The sequence below is a fragment of the Chlorocebus sabaeus genome, chromosome 1 (genome assembly GCF_047675955.1).
Source record: "Chlorocebus sabaeus isolate Y175 chromosome 1, mChlSab1.0.hap1, whole genome shotgun sequence".
In the NCBI taxonomy this organism is placed as follows: Eukaryota; Metazoa; Chordata; class Mammalia; order Primates; family Cercopithecidae; genus Chlorocebus; species Chlorocebus sabaeus.
The window spans coordinates 124604520-124629948 of record NC_132904.1 but is presented as its reverse complement, the minus strand read 5'-3'; the positions used below and the strand labels follow the sequence as shown (position 1 = coordinate 124629948).

The window sequence follows — 25429 nt, the reverse complement described above, 5'->3', positions numbered from 1 at the left end:
CATGGTAGATCCCGATTGGCCTGGACTAGTGACCCCTGGTTAAACTGCCACACTAGTTTAAAATTTGCGAAGAAGTTATAACAATTGTAGCTATTTATTGCATAATTGCTATTTTCTAGGAACTTTACCTATGCTATTGCATTTAAATCATACAACAATGTTTGAGAGTATATTATTATAGCCATTTCATAGGTGAGGAAACTGAGGCTCAGCAAAGGTCACCTAACTGTTGCTCAGGTCACCTAACTGTTGGGTGGCAGAGATAGGATTCAAATCCATGTCCGTGCTAACCCAAGCTAGAGGCCATTCCACTCTGCCATGCTGCCTGTAGCTGTTACTTCTTCTGGGAACATTCCTGGCCAGAATCTCCTATCTTCTCCAGATTCCTTATGCACAAAAGGCCAAGTTATTCAGAAAGTGATATACTCTGGCTGGCTGGCCCAGAGATGCCTACAGAGCACGGTGTGCCTCCTGAGAGTACCAACACCATCAGACCTTGTGATGCTCCAGCCCTTTCTCCCCAAGCTGTCTTCTCTGGAAGGAGGGAGGTACCTGGGAAGACCCTTGCTGCACTCACACCCTGGATACAGACACACTCTGGCTTCACAGCAGTGGGGACCCACTGCTCACCCCACAGAAATGTAGGATATTCCTGAAGTGCATTCCCAAGTCTAGCCTGGAGGAGTCCTGAAGCTCAGACGCCCTCTTCTATGCCCATGAGGCCAGGAAAGATGGTTTCTACCAGCCTTGCCAAGTTCTATCTAAAAGGAGCCCATGCTGTTCCCATGTGAGCTGCCTGATAGTGGTAAAGACATCAGAGATAACTTCTCTGGCATTACCGAACAGAAAGGAAATGCCACCCTCTGTCCACCACAGGTTCTGAATGTGATAGGTGTCGTCTGTGGAGCTGGATGGTTTACTGCTTCTCGGGGCTTTGAACCTTTGCAAATACAGCAGGGTGGTGATCCTCCAATGGCTTGGATGATTTTCATAGAAAACAGGAAGTCCTCTGCAGCAGCAGTTAGATGCACTTGTTTTCCCTCCTTAGCAAAGCTGAGTAAGAATACAAGTCCAACACCCACCCACCCTTCTGGGTCTCCTCTTTGGGGCCGCCTTAACATCCTGTCCTCAATCTTTTCAAGGCAGCAAACCTGCCCCATTACAATTCTTGAATTACTTATTCGTGAACAACTTGAGAGCAGGGGCTGTTACCTTGCATTGTTTCCTAGCACAGCACCTGGTATATAGCAGATGCTCGATAAATAGAGTGTTTATATTGATTAAGAAGGAAGAGGCTCTTCCCCATAATCCCATTCAATCATTGCTATGGAAAATCCTCAAGAAATGTTTCTGGATTCAATCAACTGTTGGTAAAGCAGTCATTTTTTCATAGAAATGAATTTCTTCTCCACTGCAGTTACAAAGGGATGGGAGAAAATCATCTGACTTCTTCTCTCAGGCCACATAGCTCATATTTCCTACCTCTAACCTGAAATCCTGACTCTCAGAAATGTCCTAAAGTTAACTAAGGCTGTGTATGAGCTATGAGAGGTTTGACTAAAAGGCAGACTGCAGTAAGTGTTTTTGTTTTTCTTTTTGTTTTTCCATTTCTGTGGAGGAATAATAGACTTCCAATTCTAAATCAGAAGCAGTAACAGCCATGCCTATTTCCCTTTCCCCTCTTTGACACAGTGGCTGTTTCACTGCTGAGCAGGCTGGAGTGTTAAGTGCTGTAAGAAATCCCAAATTCATAACGAATTGTTCTCAAGTGGGTGTCTCTGGAAGAAGAGCTTCTGCACCTGGGTTCATCAGATTCGGTAAGGACCACAAACTGTTGGTCCCTCCCTTAAGATGAGCACATACTGACTAAAGTAGATGTTACATACAAATGAAGCACATATTTTTATGGAGAAAAGGAAATTCAGGAAGAGAATATGTTTATTTTCAAGAATTTGAAGGGCTGTTAAATGGAGACTTCAGACTCATTTAGAATTTTAATGAGTTTTCTCTGAAGCACAACTAGAAGAATGTTCTTTATCACAGTTTCTCCTTTAGTTCTACGAAAAAAACATGTCAAATGGTACACCAAGTGCAGAGTGTATTGGCTCTAGCTTGCCTTTGCAGCCCAATGTCTCACTGAGGCTTTCCATGCTCCACTATTTGCTTACTTGAAACTTCTTTCAGCTCCTCCATGTTTTCTTTCCTCGGTTGCCCCTGCCTGGGTCCCATAGAAGATTATACTGTAATGTAGTTAGTACGGTACACGCAAGACATCTCCATTAGAGTGGGAGCCACCAGATACTAAGTGATACAAGTGACAGCAAGCTCATTGATTTTATATGCTCATTGGTTTATTTATTTATCATCATTCAGCAAATATTTATAGAGTTTCTACTGTGTGTGACTCTAACTTATCTTCAGGGCTTGGCCTCAGGGTTGCGGTTCTGCTCATCAAAATAGGTGCTCCTCAGAGGGCTCCCACTGTTTCATATCCTGGCATTTATCACTGGTCATTTCACAGTTGATTGACTCATTTGCACCACCCTCTCTGCTGAAATGGGAGCTGCATGATAACAAGGACTGATGTCTAGGATGTCTAGTACAATGGTCAGCACACACAGTCAATACCGGGTATCAACACATCATCAGTGAATAATGATTGATAAATAAATTAATGTATACATAAATGCAATGAGTTTTCTGTCAGTTGAAGTAAGTTTGCAAAGGAAGGGTGGATCCCCAGCTGATGGGGATCTTTTAAAAAAGTTATTCTTTTTGGCATTATACCAACCATGCTAGGTTGTTAATTGATTTCCTTAGTTCACTTCCCCATTAGACTATGAACTCCTTGAGAACAGGAAGAGTTCTATTTGTCTTTGAAATCCTACAGAATAAGCATACAATCAATGTTTGGGAAGTGCACAAAATGTCTATTTTCTGAGAATGTATTATTTACAGAACAAGAATGCTGAGGCACTAAAGAAAAAGTGGCAGTAATGTAATCCACTTGCTTTGCCAAGCCACTGAGAATACTTTGGTAAATATTAGCTAACGCGCGGCCCTTTGCTTGCTATTAAGATTTACTGATTTCAATAGAAAGGAACCTAAAAACTGAGCATATTATATAACGCAGACACCAGGGACAATCTCTAATCACCTAAGAGTTCATAAAGTACATATTGGCTCTGTCTGTGGTTAGATTAAATGCCATTGTCTAAAAAACGTAGGATCTGTGCAATAATGGGTCTGCCATGTGAATGACAGCTTTGGTTAGTGGATGAATTTATCCTGTATCATTGCATTCTCTAAGAATAATCCCTCTCACTCTGAACAAATAAATCAATAGCATTGGCTAACCCAGTGCATGTAAAAAACACCTTCAGTAAATGCCAGGTTTTCCAGAATAATAAAGACTTCCAACAATAAAGACTTCTTTTAAGTCTGTTTCTTACATAACTGTTGTATAGAGAGATTAACGTGGTATTTTGTTTCTTCCTGGTGTGATCTTACTGTTGTCTTGTAAATATGTACTTATCTATGTCTGTATGTTCACCTGCATCTTTGTGAACCCTTGGAAAACTCAGTATTTCAGTGGGTTTCAGAGAATAGGCTGGGAGATTGATGATAAGTAACTATTTCCGGCCAGTAGTTATTAGGCACAACTTTTAGGAGAAACAAGTGAGCAATAGAGCGTGGCCAAGGAGAGGAAGGCAATGCTGGAACCCAATCCACTCCTGCCCCCCAGGGACCTTAGCTGATGGCTTGTCATGTCTTGGCATGTTGGTATTCAAGCCATGTGATGTTGGAAAGAAAAAATACATATTCAACTTGGGGCTTGGTCTGAGAACAACCAATTGCCTTGGTTTAAATCACACGATTCCACTATCAAATTAAGTGTTTTCAAGTTAACACAAATTAGCGTCAGTCCACTGACTGTTGCCTACAATAAATTAGGCTGAGTCTGAAAGAAATCAGTCTGCATAGAAAGACCAGCTCCCAGCACCACTTCCTTGCTTTTTCCAGCCATGAATGCTTCCAGGTGGAATGTGTTTGAGACATTGGTAAGTGGAGGCTGGGGAAATCACCTCTCTGTAAAGCCAGGCAGATAATGTTTCATTATTAATGCAGTCATGGAAACCCAACGTTATTCAAGTGATAAATTGGGATACTTCTTCACTCTACAGAAATCTTGTTTACCTTTAAAAGTAAAGTGAATTTAGAGAAGCAGCGTGGTGGGGAAAAAAACTCAGAAGTTGGTGTGTTAGGAGCCATCTCTGGAATTACAATGTATGACAAAGAGAATGTGGATTCAGTTGATAACTGTTGGTTTTAGAATTTACTATTTGAGCTGAGAGTCCCTCTCTGGAGAGCTGGATAAACAGTGCGACCCTGAATGCACCCGGGAGAGAGGTCAGTCCACATGGGTGTAGACCAGGGTAAAGGATGCGTGTACGAGGAAAGGAGGAGACCATTTCCTCCTCTGTACCTCACATGCACCATCCCCTAATCCTCGTTGGGGATTTGAGGTCAATGAGGGCAGTGTGAGAGGAGAGGAGGGCCCTCTGACTATGTGCATTGTTGTTTATTCTCTTGGCAGCATTTTTTTTTTTTCTTTATGTCTTTAAGACCTGTTCTCAACATTTCCAATCACCACAGCTGTGGTTTTCTTGTCACCGCTTCGACTTGGTGTTGGCTTCTTGTGTTTTCAGCTGGGTTAAGGCCTTGAACAAGACACTGTGGGATATCACTATTATTTAAAATGTATCACTCAGTTGGTTTCGCTTCCTAGTTCTTACGAATAAACACATTTTTCAAGGGGGATTTTGAAATCTATTTTAAAAACATATTTGCATTTAATGAAAAATACCCTGAAGACATTGCAGACCAGGGTGGGCACACCTTGATATTCTTGGGCGTAGGGGAGGAGGTAATCTAGTGTTTATGACTTTGGGTTTCACCATCGTTAGCTGTTTATGGCACAGTCCCTTCACTATTTTGCTGTAAAATGGAAGTCACAGTAATGTCATCTATAAAAAATCAATTGAGCAGATAGGAATTTGAAAAATGTAATTCATTCACTCAATTATTTCATTTATGTTTACTGAATAAACAGTAGGCACTCATTGTGCTAGCAACTGGGATATAGGAATGAATAAAGTATGGTCTGTCTTAATGGAGTATTATTTAAATCAATGCTCCCCAGTCCTCCAGCTTTGGAGTAGGGAAGGAAGTGTGTTGATGGTGGCTCTCATACTATTCATTTTTGGAATCTTGGGAAACCATGGGGAGAGAGTAGGAACAGACTTGTAGATTTATGGAGAAGTCCTGTGAGACCATCTGGTTGGATCTGAGCTCTGTTCTAAATAGTGTTGAGCATTTAACAAAAAGAAATATGACCCATACTTGTCTAAAAATATTTTAGGGAAGTGTAACTTTAGAATATAACATTTGATAACTGAGACATGGAGTGGTAGAAACTCCCCTAGACTGGAGGCAGGGAGCCCTATATTCTAGTCGTCATCCTGCCACTGGCTAGGTGCATGAATTTGGACAAGTCATTTAAATTTTCTGAATCTCAGTTTTCTCACTGGATAAAAGAGAACAGAATTGAATTAGGATTTTTCTTGATATATGAGTATCAATAGAAGGACATAGATGATTTAGGAAGTATATTGATGAGTGTTTTATGGATCAGTTATTTATTTTTCTATATCTCAAAAATATATATAATGCTTCAAGTTTGTGATTTCTCAGAAATTATTGCTTAACATAAGGCTAAATTTATGAGAAGGTGATTTAAGTAATATTCAGTAAAAAAATGCAAGTCACAATTGGTTATTACAAACATATTTAAGGTTGTGTGAGATCAGTTGAGGTCAGGAAACACTTGAATATATAATCTCTTAGTCTGTCTCCATTTCTAGCTCTCTGTAATTATTTTGACTCTTTATATTTGAGTAACATGGTCTTCCAGTGGAAAGTTTCTATCAGAAATAGCATTGCGGTATCCAGAATAAACTTGTCAGCTTGCCAAATGATTAGTAACCCAGATAATTTTGAATGATCTTTTCGTAGTTAGGTCTTTTATGTGAGTCACCTAGTTCACTATTGCTACAAACATAATCCTTTTTTGTTTTTCTTTGATGTGTTTTCAGATCAGGGTATTGACAGAAAGTATGTTCAAACGTCTTCGGAAATGGGTCGTCACTCGCTTTTTTGGGCATTCTGGGCAAAGAGCAAGGCTAGTCTCCAAAGATGGAAGGTGCAACATAGAATTTGGCAATGTGGAGGCACAGTCAAGGTTTATATTCTTTGTGGACATCTGGACAACAGTACTTGACCTCAAATGGAGATACAAAATGACCATTTTCATCACAGCCTTCTTGGGGAGTTGGTTTTTCTTTGGTCTCCTGTGGTACGCAGTAGCGTACATTCACAAAGACCTCCCGGAGTTCCATCCTTCTGCCAATCACACTCCCTGTGTGGAGAACATTAATGGCTTGACCTCAGCTTTTCTCTTTTCTCTGGAGACTCAAGTGACCATTGGATATGGATTCAGGTGTGTGACAGAACAGTGTGCCACTGCCATTTTTCTACTTATCTTTCAGTCTATACTTGGAGTTATAGTCAATTCTTTCATGTGTGGGGCCATCTTAGCCAAGATCTCCAGGCCCAAAAAACGTGCCAAGACCATTACGTTCAGCAAGAATGCAGTGATCAGTAAACGGGGAGGGAAGCTTTGTCTCCTAATCCGAGTGGCTAATCTCAGGAAGAGCCTTCTTATTGGCAGTCACATTTATGGAAAGCTTCTGAAGACCACAGTTACTCCTGAAGGAGAGACCATTATTTTGGACCAGATCAATATCAACTTTGTAGTTGATGCTGGGAATGAAAATTTATTCTTCATTTCCCCATTGACAATTTACCATGTCATTGATCACAACAGCCCCTTCTTCCACATGGCAGCGGAGACCCTTATCCAGCAGGACTTTGAATTAGTGGTGTTTTTAGATGGCACAGTGGAGTCCACCAGTGCTACCTGCCAAGTCCGGACATCCTATGTCCCAGAGGAGGTACTTTGGGGCTACCGTTTTGCTCCCATAGTCTCCAAGACAAAAGAAGGGAAATACCGAGTGGATTTCCATAACTTTAGCAAGACAGTGGAAGTGGAGACCCCTCATTGTGCCATGTGCCTTTATAATGAGAAAGATGCTAGAGCCAGGATGAAGAGAGGCTATGACAACCCCAACTTCATCTTGTCAGAAGTCAATGAAACAGATGACACCAAAATGTAACAGTGGCTTTTCAATAGGAGTAAAACAAAGTCTCTAAAGTTCCTAGTGGCTAGAAGCATTATGAAGCAGTCAACAATTTAGGGGTACAAAAGTAGGATGAGAGCTTTCAAAGTCTACCAGCAAATGACCCCTGAGCCTCGCAATTGTGATCCCACAAGACATGCGTCTCCACAAGGCTACTGTATTAGAACGTGCAATGCATTTATATGAAACTGGCATATGGGAGCCATAGGTGCTCACTTGGAATCTTAAATATGATTATTTGAGCTCATATAAGGTTGATGGGAGCAGACAAAATTATCAAAAGTTTCATGGACAGGCCAAATATTTTTTAAAGTTTCCTTAAACAAGTTATGAACTTCAGAAAGGATCAGGGAACAATAATAATCTCATTTTGATTCTACTGATAAGAAAGACTCCACTTTTATTTTAATGTGGACTTTTACTCAAAGAAAAATTGTCTCCTAATTTGGGGAGATGAACCAACCAATCAACGACAATAAGAAAATGCTTACACAAGGAACAATTTGAGGCTCTAAGCTTCTCATGTGGTACATTTAGACAGAGGCTAAATCTACACACTAGAATCTTGATAATACCTTCCTGTAAGAACACTTTAGTTAAAAGTGGTGATGATATTTCTTTCAATCTGTATTGGATGGCTTAAATGGCTATAAAACTGTTTATAAAGAGCATTTCCTGTTCTTCCAAGACAGCAATGAGGAGTTGGAAGGTGCAAAGTCAGTAGAGAAGGGAACGTATCATTAATGCACCTGAGAAGAAACAGTTTCATGTGTTTCTCCACCTAGAGTTTGTACTGGAATGCTATTTCTAAAGAAGAAGTGGGAAAGAGAGAGGAATGAGATGGAGCCCCACAGTCAGAATGTTACTATGTCTTTCTTTCTCTGGGAGCCCATCTTCCTAAAAGGGATTAGCTTATGGAAAGATCGACCTTGAGGGGAAGGTTCTACTGTGAAAGTCTTTTTCAGATCCCCAGCTGCATCATTTTGAATGTGTCCTGGAAAAAAGCTGGTACTCAAAGCTGCTTAGGAATCAAAATGTTTTCAGTGTGTTGATTAATATAGTAAATTTCTGAAACTGTGCATGCACTTTGATTATTATTATTACTATGCATTAGCTGAATCAGGTCCCAGGTGAAAATCCTCTTGCAGATAGGACCCTCTCCTGGAAGGGGTGGGAGGAGTGGAGAGGAAGCAGATAGGACACATTTGTTGTCTGGAGTCCTCAGGAGGAAATGACCCTGGCCACAGACACACCCCTTCCGGTACAGCTCCATCACGCCTCTCCAGTGTGAGTCTTGGCACATAAAACGGCAGCTGCCCACAGTTGTTGGGAGGGATGGCTTATGTTTTTGCATGCCTGGGTTGTGTTTATACAGATCCATGCACCACTCCGGTCCTTCTGACTAAGAACAGTGGGAAGTCTGATGGGTTTAGGGTTGCACACCTTGTCAGTGGCCATAACAGTGGCCATAGCTGGCCCATGTGGGACTCTCACTCTGTGCCTGTGAGTGCTTTGGCATCACAATTTGATGTGCTGACAGGAAAAAGAAATCAGGTATCACAAGCTTGAGGGAGCTGGAATTCTCTGCTGGCCCACTGTCGTGATGTAGCCCCTTCATAACCTGGAGGGAAACTGTGTTGACACTTGTTCCCAGCAGCATGCATTCCTCCTGGTGTATTCTCCTGCTGGCTGGCAGCGTGCGTGTGGATGGCTGGAAGTGAGATGGTCATAAGCAATCCATTCCCTTTGATTATTTAGGGAGCTGAACAACTGACATCTTTCTGATTGGTATTTACTTCTGGGTTATTCGGTGGAAGCCCGTCTGCTTCTAAATATCCCTTTGCTAGGATCAAGACACTCTGCACCTGGAGTCTCTTTTTTAATGGAAATTCCCATTGACCCTCTAGCAACCATTAACATAGGTACATCCAATTAAGCCCCTAGGAAATGAGGCCTGGAACAGGTAACTTTTGATAGGTCTAAGGAGTGGCTGGAACCCAAAAGCTCATAAAACTCCTGTGCATTTCAAGAAAGGGGTTAACAAGGGCATGGGTGCTCAAGTAGTAAAGAGAAATGAAAAATAGCTTCAGAAGGCCAAACTGCTTGTGGGTTAACACCACTGCTAAAGGCAGCCTTTTTATTACAATGCAGTAACATTTTTCCCAGTGGGATCTGACCACATCAGTACTGCTATTCGCTACAGATGCCAGGTTTTTCTATTTGCTGATTTTAAAAGCAAGTCAATAGTTCTAATTCCCTTCACGAAAAACTGCATCCCATGATGCATTATTATATTCAGAATTTTCCTTGAGACTGATTCCCTTTGAATTGCCCAGTTCATCTCTGTTGCTATGGGGATTTTGACTAAGAGCATTTGATCCTGGTTGAATCTTCCTGGACTTAGGTTGGCTTAAGCTCCAATATTTAAGAGTTAAGATTTCGGAGGTTGTCCTTAATGGAAAGCACTAAATGTTTAAAAATTATTTATTCCTTAAGAGAGAAAAGTCAGAAAGGAAAGATCTTTTCTGTGTTGCCAAATCTAAGACATGGGCTGATCGGCGACTCTCCTTCTGTGTCCATCGCTAAGAGAGTGTGCAACTGGACCTTCCAGAAGAACTCCCAGGGCGGATTGCAGAGACAGTTGAGGAAGTGTCTTCCTTGGGGATTTTTCATGAAACGGAATATGGGTCCTCAACAGGATGCTTCTGTGAATAGCACAGGGATCTTTCCCTGTCTAGAACAAACGTTAGGACAGCTTCTGATGGAAAGAATGCAAATGAATCCGGCCCCGCCCCTGGGCCGTTGTTGCCTGCCATTACAGGAAGTGTGTGTCAATCAAAGCTTGACAGGGGAGATAGAGCATTTTATTTTGGAAGCCAGAAGTTTGAGAACAATGACTGGAATTTCCTCTTTCTGTCCGGCAAGGGCTGTTTGTCATTGGGGAGATAAAAGTCCAGGGCCAGGGAATAAAGGTTATCGGGAACTGCGCAAGGCAGAGCCATGGGGGGTGGGGGGGTGGGAGGAGGGGTTATGGAGGAAATCTATTTCAATGCCTGTCATTAAGTTTCCATTAAAAGAACATTCAGTTAGGAATTCAAAAATAATTTAATCTCCCCAGCCAGATGCACCCAGCTGGACTCCTTGGAGCTGAGCCCCTTGGGGAGGGAGATTTGCACCACCGGCTGCAGGGGCCAGGAGCTGGGGTGCATCTCTACCCAGTGCGCCCTTGACTGCTTGGGTGTTCTAGAAGACATCGGTATCCTTCCGTCAAGTGGGAAACCCCAAGGCTTGTGCAGTGGCAGAAGAAAGTTATTTACTAGGAGTTATTTTCTAGGTTGTTACCATGTCTGAGGTTCTGTTTACAGCATTTTATATACCTTCCCTCATTTAATTTTCCCAGCAATCCTAAGAGGTCAAGACTATGATTATAACTTTATTTCACTTGAGGCAGCTAAGGTAAGGAACGTGTCCAGAGTCACTCACTGGAAAACGGCAGGGCTGGCACGCAAACCCGGGCAGTCCGCCTTGAAAGCCCATGAGCTGAAAATCCCTCGTCGACATCCTAGGAGGGATCACCCTCTGAGGGGATTCCCCAGGGCCATCACACATTTCCCTGAAACCCACAGATGACTGGTGCATGCTCTTGGGATGCATCTTATAGTTGGGAGAAACCACTCATTGCTCAGCACAGGACAGAGCCCTGGCCAGTGCTGTACGAACATCTCTGGATTGCAGGTTCTAGGAAAAGGCAGTCTTTTCCCACGAACTCTAGGTCATCCACCAGGCCAGTATACGGAAGTATCGGGGTGTCCTGAAGATTTGATTAGCCAGTCGGTGCAAAGTATCTTCCGAATACTAATATATATACTGCTCTCTCTAAATATATACAAACATTGAATATGTATACTAATTATATATATAATTAAAAACTATGTGTGTGCATATGTGTATGTATACACATACACAGAGATACATTTATATTTCAGTCTTTGATGTAGAGGCAGATATTATTTCCATTTTGATGTGGGAAGTGGCGCCGCAGTTCTCCCTGGAGAACAGCGCCTGTGTTCTCTACTCACCTCTATATTCCTAGCACCAGCCTCTGCTAGTTCCTCACACACCCATACATGGTTATAATGAATAAAATAAACAAATGAATGATTTGCTCAAGGCTGGTAGTGGATTCAAACCCACATCTGTCCAATGAACTTTTGACTGGCCTATGTCATCGCCTAATCATTTGTCAAGGGGCCTGGACAAATGACTTAACTTCGTTAAGCTCCAGTTTCTTTATTTGTAAAATGGAGTTTTGTAATAGAGTTAAGGGGAAGATTCAGTGAAATAATAGACGTTAAAATCCATCTGTCGAAAGTAAATGGCTATGGACACGGCAACACGGGATGGGAGCAATGGGTTTGAAGGTAAGGAATGAAGGGGAGGACACGGGTCCCCCAGAGCAGACCCGGCACCTGATGCTTCAAGGCCAAAGAAAGCAGACCCCAGGGCAGGGCCTGATGGAGACCAGTGGAGGCCTGGGGGACAAGAACAGTGCCTGCAGGGGTCCATCCCAGCTAGGATAGGCTATGAGTTGGGGGGATTTTAGTAGAATCCTGGAGCTTTAGGTTTGCCTTCAATTCAAGAGATGCTCATTTTGGGTTTACTGTGAGCCAGGCACTGGGATGCAAAAAAGAGGAAGGAAGGGTCCTGCCTACTGCAGAAAAGATCCAGGAGTTCCAACCAGTCCAGGGGACGAGAGTTAAATTGGAAAACTGCTAATGTGGGGGACAGTCTTTTTTTGTCTTATGCCATGTCCTTATAATAGTTTCAACAAAAACAATATTGACTCCACTGCTAACAATAAGACTATTGATTACAGTCTTAAAAGTATTTGGGATTAGACATTTTGAAATCATCTATCCTATAGATTCTCTTTATATAGCAATGTACAAACAACATACAGTGTTAGTCACTTGAAGTAGTTCTTTTCTCCGTGTGATCAGGTACCGACTGGACACAGGTTCATTTGTTTCCATTTTTTTCCAATCGTTAGAGTCTGTTTACTGTTTTCCTTTTTTGATTTAACCATTTCTTTTATGAATTATGCAAGGAATTTATATAATTTCAAAGCCACAGAACAGGGTTTAGAAAACATGCTTCCATTCTTGTGCCCTCCACTCTATTTCTTCCCTTTCTATAAAGGGTAACCATCTTGATTATTTTGTATCCTGTGGCAGTTTCTTTGTGAAAGATGTAAGCAATGCATATGTGGCATGTTAGTACTTACATGCAGCCCCTACTCTTACACAAAAGGTAACACTCTAGAAACACCGTTCTGCAGGGTTTTCTTCACCTAACAGAATGTTCTGCAGATCACTATGGAGGGATAAATGCTGATAATACCAACATCTGTGGGACACCCTGCCTCTCCTTCGTGGGTGCTCTTGCAGTAGTTGCTGGGATCTTGCTCCAGAGGCTCCTGCTGTGTAGTTTTGAACCTGAGTGATGGTGGCCTTGTCTGTTTTGCCTTCCTGAAAACCTCCCTCTCTTTGCAGAGTGCCTGTAGGGCTGATTCTGCCTGCCCTGCTGGGGAATAAGCTGGGCTTTCGACCAGGGCTCCCAATGGGAGACAGTCTGGCCAGGGCCAACAGCTCTTTGAGGATCAAACCTCCATGGAATTTTGGCTGGGTAGAAAGTCAGAAGTAGTATCCTTAAGAAAGACATGCTACTCTAGTACATGGGGTGGGGGCTCGGCTGGCGAGGGGAGATTCAATTCCCGGAGCATTCTGGATAACTCCCTTTTGATTAGCATCCTCTGACCCTTTGGGGTTAGGGTCATGGAGCTCACCATTGTGTGGAAAATTTTGTGCGCAAGTATATTAAAATTGAAATTAATTAAATTAATGAAATGAATAAAGGCTACAAACTAAGTATGAAAAAAGTGCTGAAGGAGGCAGGGGAAGGCTTCTAGGAGGAGAAGGCAGCTGATCTGGGTTCGAAGTGTGGCTACGATTTGACAGAGGGAAAGGTGAAGGGTAGAGAGATGAGTGACCAGGTGGGCACATGTTCCAGATGAACAGAGCCACAGGAGCGTGAATGTGCCTGGGGGCTCCAGGAAGTGCTGTGCAGTTTTACATGGCCACGTGAAAGGAACGGTCCAAAGAGGCAGATGTTTGGTGCCAGGCAGACTTCAGTTTGAGTCTTGGCTTGATCAGTCAAACCACCAGTCGTTGAGGGGGCATGGGATGATTAAACAAGTATGTCAGGACTATATCTCTTATGCTGGCATGTGGGACAGATTAGAGCATTAGAGGCTGAAACAAACTTTTGAGGGAGGCAGAGAAAGTGTTGTCATTTCCATTTTTCAGGAGGGGAAACTGAGTTTCAGAGACCACATGACTTGCCCGGGTCATGCTGTGAAGTGGGGAAGCAGGAGTCAGAACCCAGGGTGCCTGCCTGCTAGTTAGCCCATCGTTCTTGCCTGCGCCTCTCCCCTTTCCTGGAGCCACCCACAAACTTCGTGCCTGGGGGTCACCGTTCCTGAAGGAAAATGCACCTAGAAGGTGGTAGCCAGGACCAGAAAGGCAGGTGAGTCTGGGAATGGAGAAAGCACCGCACCCTTGCATTGTGTATCTTTTGGGAACACAGAGGCCACGTGTATCTACAGTTGCACTTAGCATCTGAGGAAACTGGGAAGCCCTCACTGGAAGGGAGAACACGGAGCCACCTTCCTCTACACCGACAAAGTGAAAGTCAGCAATCACTGATGAGTGGGCTGCTGAAGCCACCAGCAAAGTTGTTTTTAGTTGAACTAAAAATGGCAAGTAGAGACCATAATTATCCCTATGGTTATCTCAGTTCCCCACATCAATGGCCAGATGCAACCTGAACCTGTGGTGGCCTCTGAAAAACACAGCCTGATGAAGCGTGAAAGAAAAAAGGAGGCAAGGAAGGAGGAGGGATGAAGGCAAGAAATAAGGTGCAAAGTTCAGGGGCTTTGAAGACAGACGGATTTGGGTCAAATCCCAGATTTCCCACTTATTGGCTGTGTTTGGCTTGAACAAGTTCTTAGCCTTTCTGAGCCTTTTTTTCCAGTTGTGAACAACAATAATACCTACCTTAAAGGGATAGTGTACAGATAATAGTATGCAATAATATTTAACAAAATACTATGTAAAGAACCTAGCACTGTGTCTGATATAGGCTCCCAATAAACAGTAGTTTGAGTGATGACGATGATTCTGGTGATGATGGGCAAGGCCAAGGCAGGGTGGGTCTGGCTGATGAGCGGGAGTGCCATGCTGTGCCCTCATTCCCTCTGTCCTGGGCATCATTTCCCAGCCTAGATTCCTGGCCTTGCTTTCCATTTCCAGGCTTGATTTTAACCTGAGACACAGTAGCTCACCTTCCTCCCTGTGCCTGCCTCCGAGGTGAACTCACAGAATCCTAGAAGCTTAGCTGTGAGAGGGACCAAGGCAAAGCCTGACTCTACCCTGTTATTTCACAAGTGGAGAAACTTAGGGCCCCTAAGTTTCTGCAGGGGGTCTTGTTCAAGAGGAATAATGTGTCTTAATGAGCTTCAGAAAGAGTCGATTGCTGACCCATCCTGTACTTCAGACATCCCCCTGGCTGGGAGTGAAGAGAGGGGAGGGTAGGGGTCGAGGAGGGGATCCTACTAAAATGGGCAATCCTGAACTAACCTGCACTTTGTTAGCGAGGTGTGCTTTGGCCAGGAGGTGGCGCCATACACTTCCAATTCGCAAAGGTGAAACTGACCTGGTTGAAAAGTTGTCTGCCTCTGATGGTTGAGAGGGCTTGGCTATACCCAGAAAGCTCTTAATAATGCTTAGAATATTTAACAGAGATATATAAAACATTGGGCCTTCTAATCATTGCTGGGGTGATAAAATGACTGTGAAAGGCATCAAAAAATTTAAATTGTGATTTAAATATAGAAGTTTATCATTCTAGAGAGATTAGACTGGCTCCAAGAGGAAGTTGTTACCGTGTGTTAGAGTCTGTGAGAGCCCATGTGCTTTACATTTTCCTGACAATAAAGCTGAAATAATACCATGACTCCCATTTTACAGATGAGAAGTCTGAGGCCCAGAGAGGTTAAGATGCGTGCTCATGGTTCATACAGGGCTGGTCAGGGCAGAGCTGCTACATACCTATATACTCAACATTTATACGGAGTTTATTATGAGCAGACATTATTTTAAGTGCTTCATAAGTATCTACTCATTTAATCCCAGTAAAAACTGTAGAGAGCAGAACAGGCACTTTTGAAAGCACAGGTCAGGCTGGGTCAAAATTCACAGGCTTCCCCAAGAACAGGCCAACTCCTCTCTCCTGGAGGCCTGAGTCCAGATTCTTTTTCCGTTGCTTTCATATGAATTTGGTAACTCACTTACCCTCTCTGAGTTGTGGGTTTCTCATTCGTAAGCTGATGATAACCCCACGTGGCTGTTGAGAAGATCAATTAGTAGAGCACATGACACAGAATTAACCACAAAGTTATATTCCTTGTTAAGGGATTATTTTACCACAGACACCTAATAGATGAATTTACATAAAGGCATGTTTGTTGTAGGATTATGTGTGGGGATGAAAAGCCTAAGTGTACCACAACAGGGAAATGAGTTAATGCAGTGTGAAATGCCAAGATATATATATATATATTTTTTGAGACGGGGTTTCACTCTTGTCACCCAGGCTGGAGTGCAGTGGCACGATCTCAGCTCACTGCAACCTCCACCTCCTGGGTTCAAGCAATTCTCCTGCCTCAGCCTCCTGACTAGTTGGGATTATGCACCAACACTCCCGGTTAATTTTTTGTATTTTTAGTAGAGACAGGGTTTCACCATTTGGTCAGGCTGGTCTCAAACTCCTGACCTCATGATCCATCCGCCTTGGTCTCCCAAAGTGCTGGGATTACAGGCTTGAGTCACCATGCCCAGCCTGCTATTTTTAACAAATATTTGGGTACTGAGCAATGTCCTACAGACACATTTAGAAAAGAAAATACACTAGGAGCTCCATGGAGCTCACATGCTTGAGGCAGCTGACAGGGCACACCAATGCCAGAGGGGAGAATTGGCACAAGGCATCCTCACCTAGTGTGAGGCACTGAGGAGAGAGAGCTTCTCTGAGAAAAAGACCTGGAAGTGAAATCTGAAGCAAAAGGAAGAGTTAGTCAAATGATGGGTGGAGGGGAGTCCAGGAAGAGGAAATGTGTCCAAAGTCCAGGATATGAGAGCACAACCCTTCATAAACCATATCTTAAAAATAAGGAATGATTTTAGACAATGTCCTCAAAACATTAGGTGAAAGAAGTGTGTACCAGAAGTTACAAACTTTTTTTAGCTAAAAAGGTTTTAAGTGTGAAATGTTTTTTAAAATGTCGTATTTTGTTGCATATATATGTGTATATATGTGTACCCAAAAAGACTCAGAAGTAAACATAAATGCATTCTTACATTTATTCACTCACTCAATCATTTATTCATCAAATGTATTTTGAGAGCTTATGGCACTGGGGCCTGCTGAGGCCCCTGGGATAGAAAAATGAAGAAGACAGTCCAGGGCCCACCTTCATGGACTGACTTCCTAGAGGAGGGAGACAGAAAATAAGCAGATGCATGCATCCATTTAAAATAATTTCAAACAAGCTGGGTGTGGTGGCTCACACCTGTAATCCAAGCACTTTGGGAGGCCCAGGTAGAAGGATCACTTGAGCCCAGGAGTTTGAGACCAGCCTGGCAACATAGCAGACCCCATCTCTACAGAAAAATGGAAAAAATAGTCTGGCATGGTAGCACACACCTATAGTCCCAGCTACTTGAGAGACTGAGGTGGGTGGATCACTTGAGCCCAAAAGTTCAAGACCAGCCTGGGCAACATGGTGAAAACCCATCTCTACAAACAGTACAAAAATTAGCCAGGCCTGGTGGTGCACACTTGCAGTCCCAGCTACTCAAGAGGCTGGGGTGGGAGAATCACCTGAATCTAGGAGGTGGAGGCTGCAGTAAGCTGTGATCACACCACTGCACTCCAGCCTGGGTGACAAAGCCAGACCCTATCTCAAAAGAAAAAAAAATTCAAATAGTGATACAAGAAAATATGAAAGTGTGATAACATGGAGAACAACTCACAGGGAGGGTGCTTCCTCAAACCAAGCGGGGAGGGGAGGCCTCCCTGAGGAGCAGACACGGAGGGCCAAGCCACAGGAAGAAGAAGCCAGTCATGCAGACTTGGGTGGAGAATATTCTAGGCCAGTGGCCTTCAATCTTGGACACACATTGGCATCATCCAAGAACCTCAGAAACTACTGCTGCTTGCCACCCCTCAACCTTTGAGTCTGCCTTAATGGCTACAGGGGGACAATCTGGGCATTGGGATTGTCATGGGAATTTCCCTAAGCTCTCCTGGTGACTCTGAGAATGCTGACTCCTGAGAACCCTGGGTCTAGTGGAAGTGACTCACAGCATGATTCCATCAGCTTTGGGTGGGAGCATACTGGTCATCAAATAACAGAGATCGATGTCCAGGTCTTTGGAAACCCTTAGGGCACCAGAAAATCCTGACTCCAGAGGTCTGCAGAGGGGCCCAGGGATTCTGTTTCCATAACATGTGCTCTCAGGTGACTGTATCCACTGCCAGGCCCGACAGATATCCTCTGCTAGGACAAATGAGAAACCCACAACTCAGATGACCAGTTTGACCAGTATCCTCCCACCCGAAGCTGACCAGATCATGCTGTGAGTCACTTCCACTAGACCCGGGGTTTCTAATACTTCTAATAGTTCTAATATTCTGATTGGTACAGATTTTCTATCATGACAATACATTTCTTTTATCATAATTTTTAACAAAAGGTAATTGAGAGGGCATTGTAGCATCTAAGGAGCTAGATTAAATTCTGGGCCTGGATTAGATCTGGTAAATTTGAATTTGAATAAATGGTAGTGCAATCTGGGCAGTAGATGTTACCTTTCTGGGTCTCTGGTTCTCTCATCTCTAAAATGAACCCTATCATCCTACAACTCCACGAACTGGAGCTGCGGGTGAGGAAGAACAGATGGCAGCCTGAACAATGAGCCACCTGACTCCGTGCGAGGGGAGGTTTCCAAATAGCAGCCACGTCTGAACATCCAGGCTCTGCAGGATCTTAGTTTTTGTTTTTTAACTAGTTTTCAGGTGAACTCAATTTCTGGTGTTTTCTTATGGTAGGCTCTGAATGAAACACAAAAAAGTAAAGCACAGCCTTCTCTTTGTCCCATTTCCCTCAAGTTGACCCTGCTCTCCATACCCATCTCTCTATGCCCATTACAGCACTGCCACCGCACCTCCAAGGCCCTAGGTGGAATCGGCCCAGGCCAGCTGGCAAGATTGCTGTCTCTGTGTCCTCTCAGTTTTGTCAATGCTCTACGTCCACTTTCTAGAATCATTCTCTTGCCTTTTCCATTTTCTCCTCAGAGAACACAAGTGTGGGCAGTCAGGCTCTCTCCTTCCCTGTCACCCACACTCCTGAGGCCTCTGTTGCAAAGTGAAGAGGAAGGAAAGACCAACTGTGCTTTTGTTTCTTGTTCAGCTTCCTGATTTCATTCTGGCCCCGCCTTTCACCAGGGCCATCCCTGAACTACTTGGTCATGATTTCTGGTAAGTAAGAGGGCAGTGACTAACTAGGAAGCAGGGCAGTGTGGTGGGGCAGGCCCCTGGATCCAGAATCCTCTCCTGGCTCTGTCCCCAAGGAGCTGTCACTTCAGTTTTGTGGCCCCTAGGGGGTGTGAGCATTCCTGTAAAGAGCTGATGGGTGCATCTTTTCCTAGCTCTGGACCAGTGTTATGCTGGCAGCCTGACATCAGTGGTGGTGGAAAGCTTATGTCCTGGGAATTGGCAAATGTGATCACTCAGGGCCTACTGTATTAGTCTGTTCTCATGCTGCTAATAAAGACATACCCAAGACTGAGTAATTTATAAAGGAAAGAGGTTTAGTTGACTGACAGTTCAGCACGGCTGGGGAGGCCTCAGGAAACTTACAATCATGGCAGAAGGGGAAGCAAACGTGTTCTTCTTCACATGGCAGCAGCAAGGAGAAGTGCCAAGCCAGGGGGGAAAGCTCCTTGTAAAACCATCAGATCTCGTGAGAACTCACTCATTATCATGAGAACAGCATGAGGGTAACTGTCCTCATGATTCGATTACCTCCTACCAGGTCCCTCCCACGATATGTGGGGATTAAGGGAACTACAATTCAAGATGAGATTTGGGTGGGGACACAGACAAACTGTATCACCCACGTTTGCCCCCTTCAGTGGCCAGCTGCTAACATTTACCAGCTCACCACTGAGGGTATCTTTTGGGCCTAGCAGAGGATATCCGCTGGGCCTAGCAGTGGATACAGTCACCTGAGAGCACGTGTTATGAAAACAGAATCACTGGGCCCGTCTGCAGATCTCTGGAGTCAGGATTTTCTGGTGCCTTAGGGGTTTCCAAAGACCGGGACATCAGTCTCTGTATTTTGTTTTGTTTTCTGTTTTTTTGGTTCTTCTTTGAGTGGGCATCTTGCTCCATAGCCCAGGCTGACATGCAGCGTGGCATGATCATAACGCATTGCAGCCTTGAAAACCTGGCCACAAGTGAGCCTCCTGCCTCAGCCTCTCAAAGCATTGGGATTCTAGGTGTAAGCCCGCACATCTAGCTGGACTCTGGGTTTACAACAAGGGGTGAAACCGGTGGATTACATGCCCCTAAAGGTCATTTTTAGCTCTAAAAATATCTGCTTTTGGTTGCCACCCAATGTGTTCGTAGGTTAGTGCAGGAACTGCCAGAACTGAGCTGCCAAGAGCAATCGTCTTCTGCAGAGCCATCTCTTCCTCACAACCCTGGGCCCTGCTCTGCCTGCTGGGCTGCTGACAAGTTTCCACCTTGACAGGAGGCTTCCCACTTCCCCGGCTTAGGCGGACCTCACGCTGGGATGGGAGGTGGGTGACTATTCCTCACTAGCTGTGGCTTGGAGGACACAGGGGTAAGGCAGCCACGTTTTCCTACCGGAAGTGACTTCCCAGGGGGAAGTTGAAGTCTCCACGGAGAGTCTACCGGTGTCCTTCCATGCCCTGGGGTCCCTTCTCCTGGCTCTAAGAGGCTGGCCTGGGGCATGCTGCCCATGCACATTGGGCTGATGGTAGATCTTGCCAGGATTTGGGGAGGAGGGAAATAGTTGCCAAAGAGAGACGGAGGCAGAGATAGACTTAATAAAACAGAGGGAAAAGAAATAAATAATAAGCAGTGCGCCAGAAAGCCAAAAACACCAGGAATGCCGCCTTCAGCCATGTAAAAGGAAGCTGGGGTTAGGAAGGAGTTTGTGATGTGCAGCCCAGCAGGGGAAGCCGGGTCCTGTGTATGACACAAGGTCCCTTGTAGCTGTAGTTCTTTCTCCATCCCTCTCGGGCTCCATCAGCCCAGCTGCTCAGCTCTCCGGTGATCTGCACTTGGCAGGAATGGTTTACTCCACATTCCTTCTGTTTCCCCTCTCCCTTCTTTCTGACCCCAGCTTTTCCCGTCTGCCTTCTAGAGCCACCCGAATTAGGCCTTCCTGCTCCCTCCTTCTCAGCCTCTAGCCCTCCACACTGGGCCCTGTACAATCCACTCTGGTGGGGGGCGGGGGCAGGGTGGCTCCCCAAAGCCTCTGGTCTCCACACTAACAGAGAAGGGGATCCCTCTCTCTCCATAGATCCCCCCACCACCCTGCCATCCACCAGGGGCTCCAGAGAGGTGAGGGTGGGATCTCCAGGGGCAGGTGGAGACCTCTCAGAGGCTCCGGCGCCAGTGGGATGCCGCCCGGGAGTGCCGCCCGGGAAGGTGTGTGCTCCCCCTGGGCAGAAAGCAGGGAGAGCGTTTGCGAAAAGAATGGAAGAAGGGGGACTCCAGCGCGGGGGCGGGGGTCCAAGTTTCAGCTGCCTCCTACCCCCAGGTCTTACACCGAATTACCATCATCTTTTCCGGAAAACCAAATGGTTACTGCAGGGTCACGAGATCCCTGGACCGCGGAGGGAACCACTGTCAAGCTGGATTCCTGTCGCCCCAGCCAGGCAGGCGCACAGCCTGGCGTCCTCCCTCCAACCCTGCGGTGCCCCTGTTCTCCCCAGCCCTTCCCCACCCTCGGCGTTGGCCCACCCGAGCTGCCCCCTGCGTCCCCCCACCTCCCCTCGCCCAAGGCTGCCCCCAACCCCGGAGCTGCTCTCTGCTCTCTCGACCACCCACACCATGAGCTGTCCCCTGCGTCCCCCGGTCCCCAGCGCCCTCGGCCACCCCCACCCGGAGCTGCCCCCTGAATCCCCCCCACCTCCCTATGCCCAAGGCTGCCCCCCACTCGGAGCTGCTCCCGGACTACCCCGCCCCCCGCACTCTGGCTGCCCCTCACCCTTGAGCTGCTACCCGCGTACCCCGCCCCCCGCGCCCTGGGCTGCCCCCCACCCCCGGGGCTGAGCCCGAGCCGGCTCCGGCTGTCTGCGCGCAGCGCTCCAAGGCAGCGGGGTGAATGGACGGCATCCAGCCTGGCCGGCAACTTGAAAATAAAAATAAAACAGAGGGAAAAGAAATAAATAATAAGGAGCGCGCCAGAAAGCCAAAGAAAATACAATCCCAAGCCCCGAGCAGGCTTCAAGCCTGCAGCCGGCCCTGGGCCGCGAGCCTCTGGCGTCCGAGCCACCGGGCCCCTGCGCCCCGCCCGCGCGCGTCCCTGTCCTCGCAGGCGAAACACAATCCGCGCTCGCGCTGCGCCCGGGCTGAGGGAGCCAGAGAGGCCCGAGGACGCCCCCGCCCGCAACAGGGACCGGCTTGTTCTTTGTAATGGCAAATATTTATTTTGGTTCAAGTGGACCCCTTTCCACAAAGACCACTTGGTTGTAATCAGTAACACCTATTTTCAGATAATCTGCCGCTCTCTCGGCAGAGCCCACGGAACTCACCCAAACAGAGATCTTTTCAAAGAGAATTTTAAATGGGCTGAATTCACAGACGTCTGGAGGAGGGGCCTGGCGGGGGGTGGGGATGGGGGGGCGGGCAGGGGGAGGTGAACCTGGGTGGTCAGGCCGGAGCTGGGCCCAGGCGCTGCCAGGTGGACGTCTCTGCCCTGGGTGGGGTTGGGGGGTCTTCCAGGAACCTTTCTCAAAATAAAACAAATCGAAAACCTTTCCCTGGTTGGCCAAATGTTGCTGCGGAGGTAGACTTCCAGAAACTCCAAAACCGCTTCCTTTTCCCTCCCAGAGAGCTTCTACGTTGTCAAAGGCGGACTCCATTGCGGGATGAGCCCCCAGACGGCCTCAGCCCTCGAGTCCCAGAGTTGCTGAGCGGCCGTATCCCTTACTGGTAAAGTGGGGACCGAACGTGTCCTTGTCACAGGCAAGCTGCTCATTTGAGAACGCATCTGAGCACAGGCAGCGGGCGGGCGTCCTTCTAGGTGCTGGGATCACCAGGGAAGAAAACCGGAGCGGTGCCCTGGCGGAGCCTCCTTACAGTGGGGAGAGACGGACATTAAGCCAGTGGGTACGATGGACAGTGACGTATGTTACAGGAAAGAAAGGCCTTGAAAACTGTGAAGGGCTTTGTGCTTCAGCTCTGCGGTGGAGGCAGCTCTGCGGCGGGGTGCTGTCTCCTGTGGAGCGGGCAGAAAAGGCCAAGAGTCAGAGGGTGCTGCTAGTGCCAAACAGCTCAGGGTGGAACTGGCAGGCCAGGGTCCAAGTTCACCTGCTAGTGTCGTTTCAGAACCTCAGAACCCTCAACTATGAACAGGGACGGGCAACGCCCGCCTCATTGGGCTGTTCCAAGGGTTAAATGAAAATTGATAGCCCTCAGTGTTCGTTCCTAAAGGCCACATTTCAGCCTAGGTCCAGGGGCGATGTAGTGTCCTTCTCTCAGATGACATTTGCTGACTTTCCATAACATAATATAAGATTTCTGGGTGAAGCATGGATACTAGTAAGTCCTGGACAGGGAGGCCCCTCTGGGGAGATGCTGTCCTGGGTGGTCTCACACTCAGTGCTGTCCTGACTTTGGCCATAGGGGTGGCCTTAGGCTGGCCCGTCAGGGTGCCTCACTGACAGTTATCATCTAGGCAAACCAGATCTTCCTGCCCAAACATATTAACTGGGAAATACGGAGAGATTGAGGCAAGATGGTAGTGAGACCAACGACCAGTGGCAAGCTGTGAGAAGGAATCTCAGTCATGGGAATGCAGGAACACCCACCATTTTGGACACTGGTAGCTTTTTTGTTCCAGCGCCAGGAGGCTGTCCCTCCGAGAGTTCCTGTTCTCCTGAGGTTCCTGTCTCCCTCACTGCCATGGCTGTTCGACAGTAAATTCCCAGTATTCCAGGAAGCCTGCATGAATGCCTGTCAATTCAAAGAAGCCATCTTCTATGAAGCCTCTCTAAATAATGAAGGGATTTTCTCTGACTATATATGGCCAGGTTGAGAGTGGGGAGACCAATGACAGGTATGTGGTGTGCGTGATGGTGATTAAAACTTCAGCAGATAAAACTGTTTCAAAAGTTTCCCTTCGTTAACAGTAAGGGCCTCCATGCTGTTAGAAAAATTACTTTGTGTATCCTAATGCTGTTTTCTTTGTCCTTGGAGATGACTGGAAAAAGGGGATAGGACTGATTTACTTACTCTTTGTGCTGGTTAGGCCAGGCTGGGTCTGAAATTATGTCATTGCTTTCCATGAAGAATGTGGCTTCCTTCCTCTGATGAGATGTCTTCAGCATCAATTCTTAGCTCAGAGCTTGCAGAGGATTTAAACTGGGCTCAGACAACCCATTGGGGGTTGATGGCCCGGGAAAGATTATGATAAGGAAGGGGTGAGGGGCAGGAAGAGGGGTGGTGTTTTGGAATTTGGGATAATTGAATTTGCTGTGCATCCAGCAGTTATGACTCGGGTCATCTGCTGAAGCTTCAGTTGTAAATCTACCAAGACCAGGAAATTCCATGGTTAGGCCAATCTTCCCGTTTTCTCAGAGATCAGAATGGTTGAGGATTTAGTGAGAGACGGTTTTCACCTAGAGATGCTATGTCTCTCATTAAACTTTATTTTTTCATTAATATCATTAAGCTGATTTCCTGGAAACCCAGCATCAGCCCCCCGACTTTCTGTCATATTCTCGCCCAGGAAAACCAGCAGGCCCTCATGCATAAAGAATACTTGTTCATCTGGTCTGATTAGCCAGAATGCTGGCAGTGGAATAGGCTCCCTCCAGGGACCGACTGCAGTTGTCTTAACTCCAGTTTCTTCTCCGTTGCCTTTGGCCAGTTGACTGAGCAAAGCTAAGGGACCATTTGTAATTAGCTCCCAACAAGCTGAATAGCTGATCTCTTGAGAATTAGATACTTCTTGCAAAGAAATTTAACCTAGGTGAATGTTGTATGTAAATATGATATTTATGGCTCTTTTGAGTTTTCTGGAAACTCCACAAATGCCCATAATATCGCTCCCAGAATTAATCAAACTTCCCCAGAGGTAAAGGGCTTTGATCTTCTAGGGATATGGGTTTCCTAAATGAGCAGGACATCGTAGGGGATGCCTGTATCTTTGGTGACATAGCTCTTTGTGGGGATGGAAACACCTTTATTTTTTATTTTATTTTGAGTCCAAGTCTCGTTTTGTCCCCCAGGCTGGCATGCAATGGTACCATCTCGGATCACTACAACCTCCACCCCCCAGGTTCAAGCAATCCTCCTGCCTTTGCCTCCTGAATAGCTGGGATTACAGGCGTACACCATCACGCTCAGCTGATTTTTGTATTTTTAGCAGAGACGGGGTTTCACCATGTTGGCCAGGCTGGTCTTGAACTCCTGACCTTAGGTGATCCACCCGCCTCAGCCTACCAAAGTGCTGGGATTCCAGGCGTGAGTCACTGCACCTGGCAGGAAATAGCTTCTTTTCTCTTCTTCTCCCTCTTCATTCTCATTTACCCAAAACCTTGGAGTGTTGGCTTTGAGCACAAACGGCAACCCTATGATTTGGTTGCTGGGTTGAAGCCACTTGATAAATCAGATTCATCTGAGTTTTGTGTCTTGGATTCTGATGATCACTGAAGTTTGTAAATATTCAG

The 25429-nt window shown here is 45.9% G+C and overlaps 1 protein-coding gene and 1 long non-coding RNA gene across 2 annotated transcripts in view; both read left to right on the top strand.

The window, feature by feature from the left end:
- The window catches only part of KCNJ1 (potassium inwardly rectifying channel subfamily J member 1), a 74861-nt gene extending 65106 nt beyond the window's left edge, over nucleotides 1–9755 (top strand). Inside the window, exon 3 of the mRNA XM_008021473.3 lies at nucleotides 6156–9755. Coding sequence (XP_008019664.1) covers nucleotides 6156–7295 — 1140 coding nt within the window. The 3' untranslated portion in view covers nucleotides 7296–9755. The remainder of the gene's footprint in view (nucleotides 1–6155) is intronic.
- Nucleotides 9756–11289: 1534 nt separating this feature from the next.
- LOC140713126 (uncharacterized) lies at nucleotides 11290–20886 on the top strand. The gene is made up of 3 exons (XR_012094964.1): nucleotides 11290–11740; nucleotides 13685–13904; nucleotides 18910–20886. It is a non-coding gene; the product is annotated as an uncharacterized lncRNA (long non-coding RNA).
- The last annotated feature ends 4543 nt before the right edge of the window (nucleotides 20887–25429 follow it).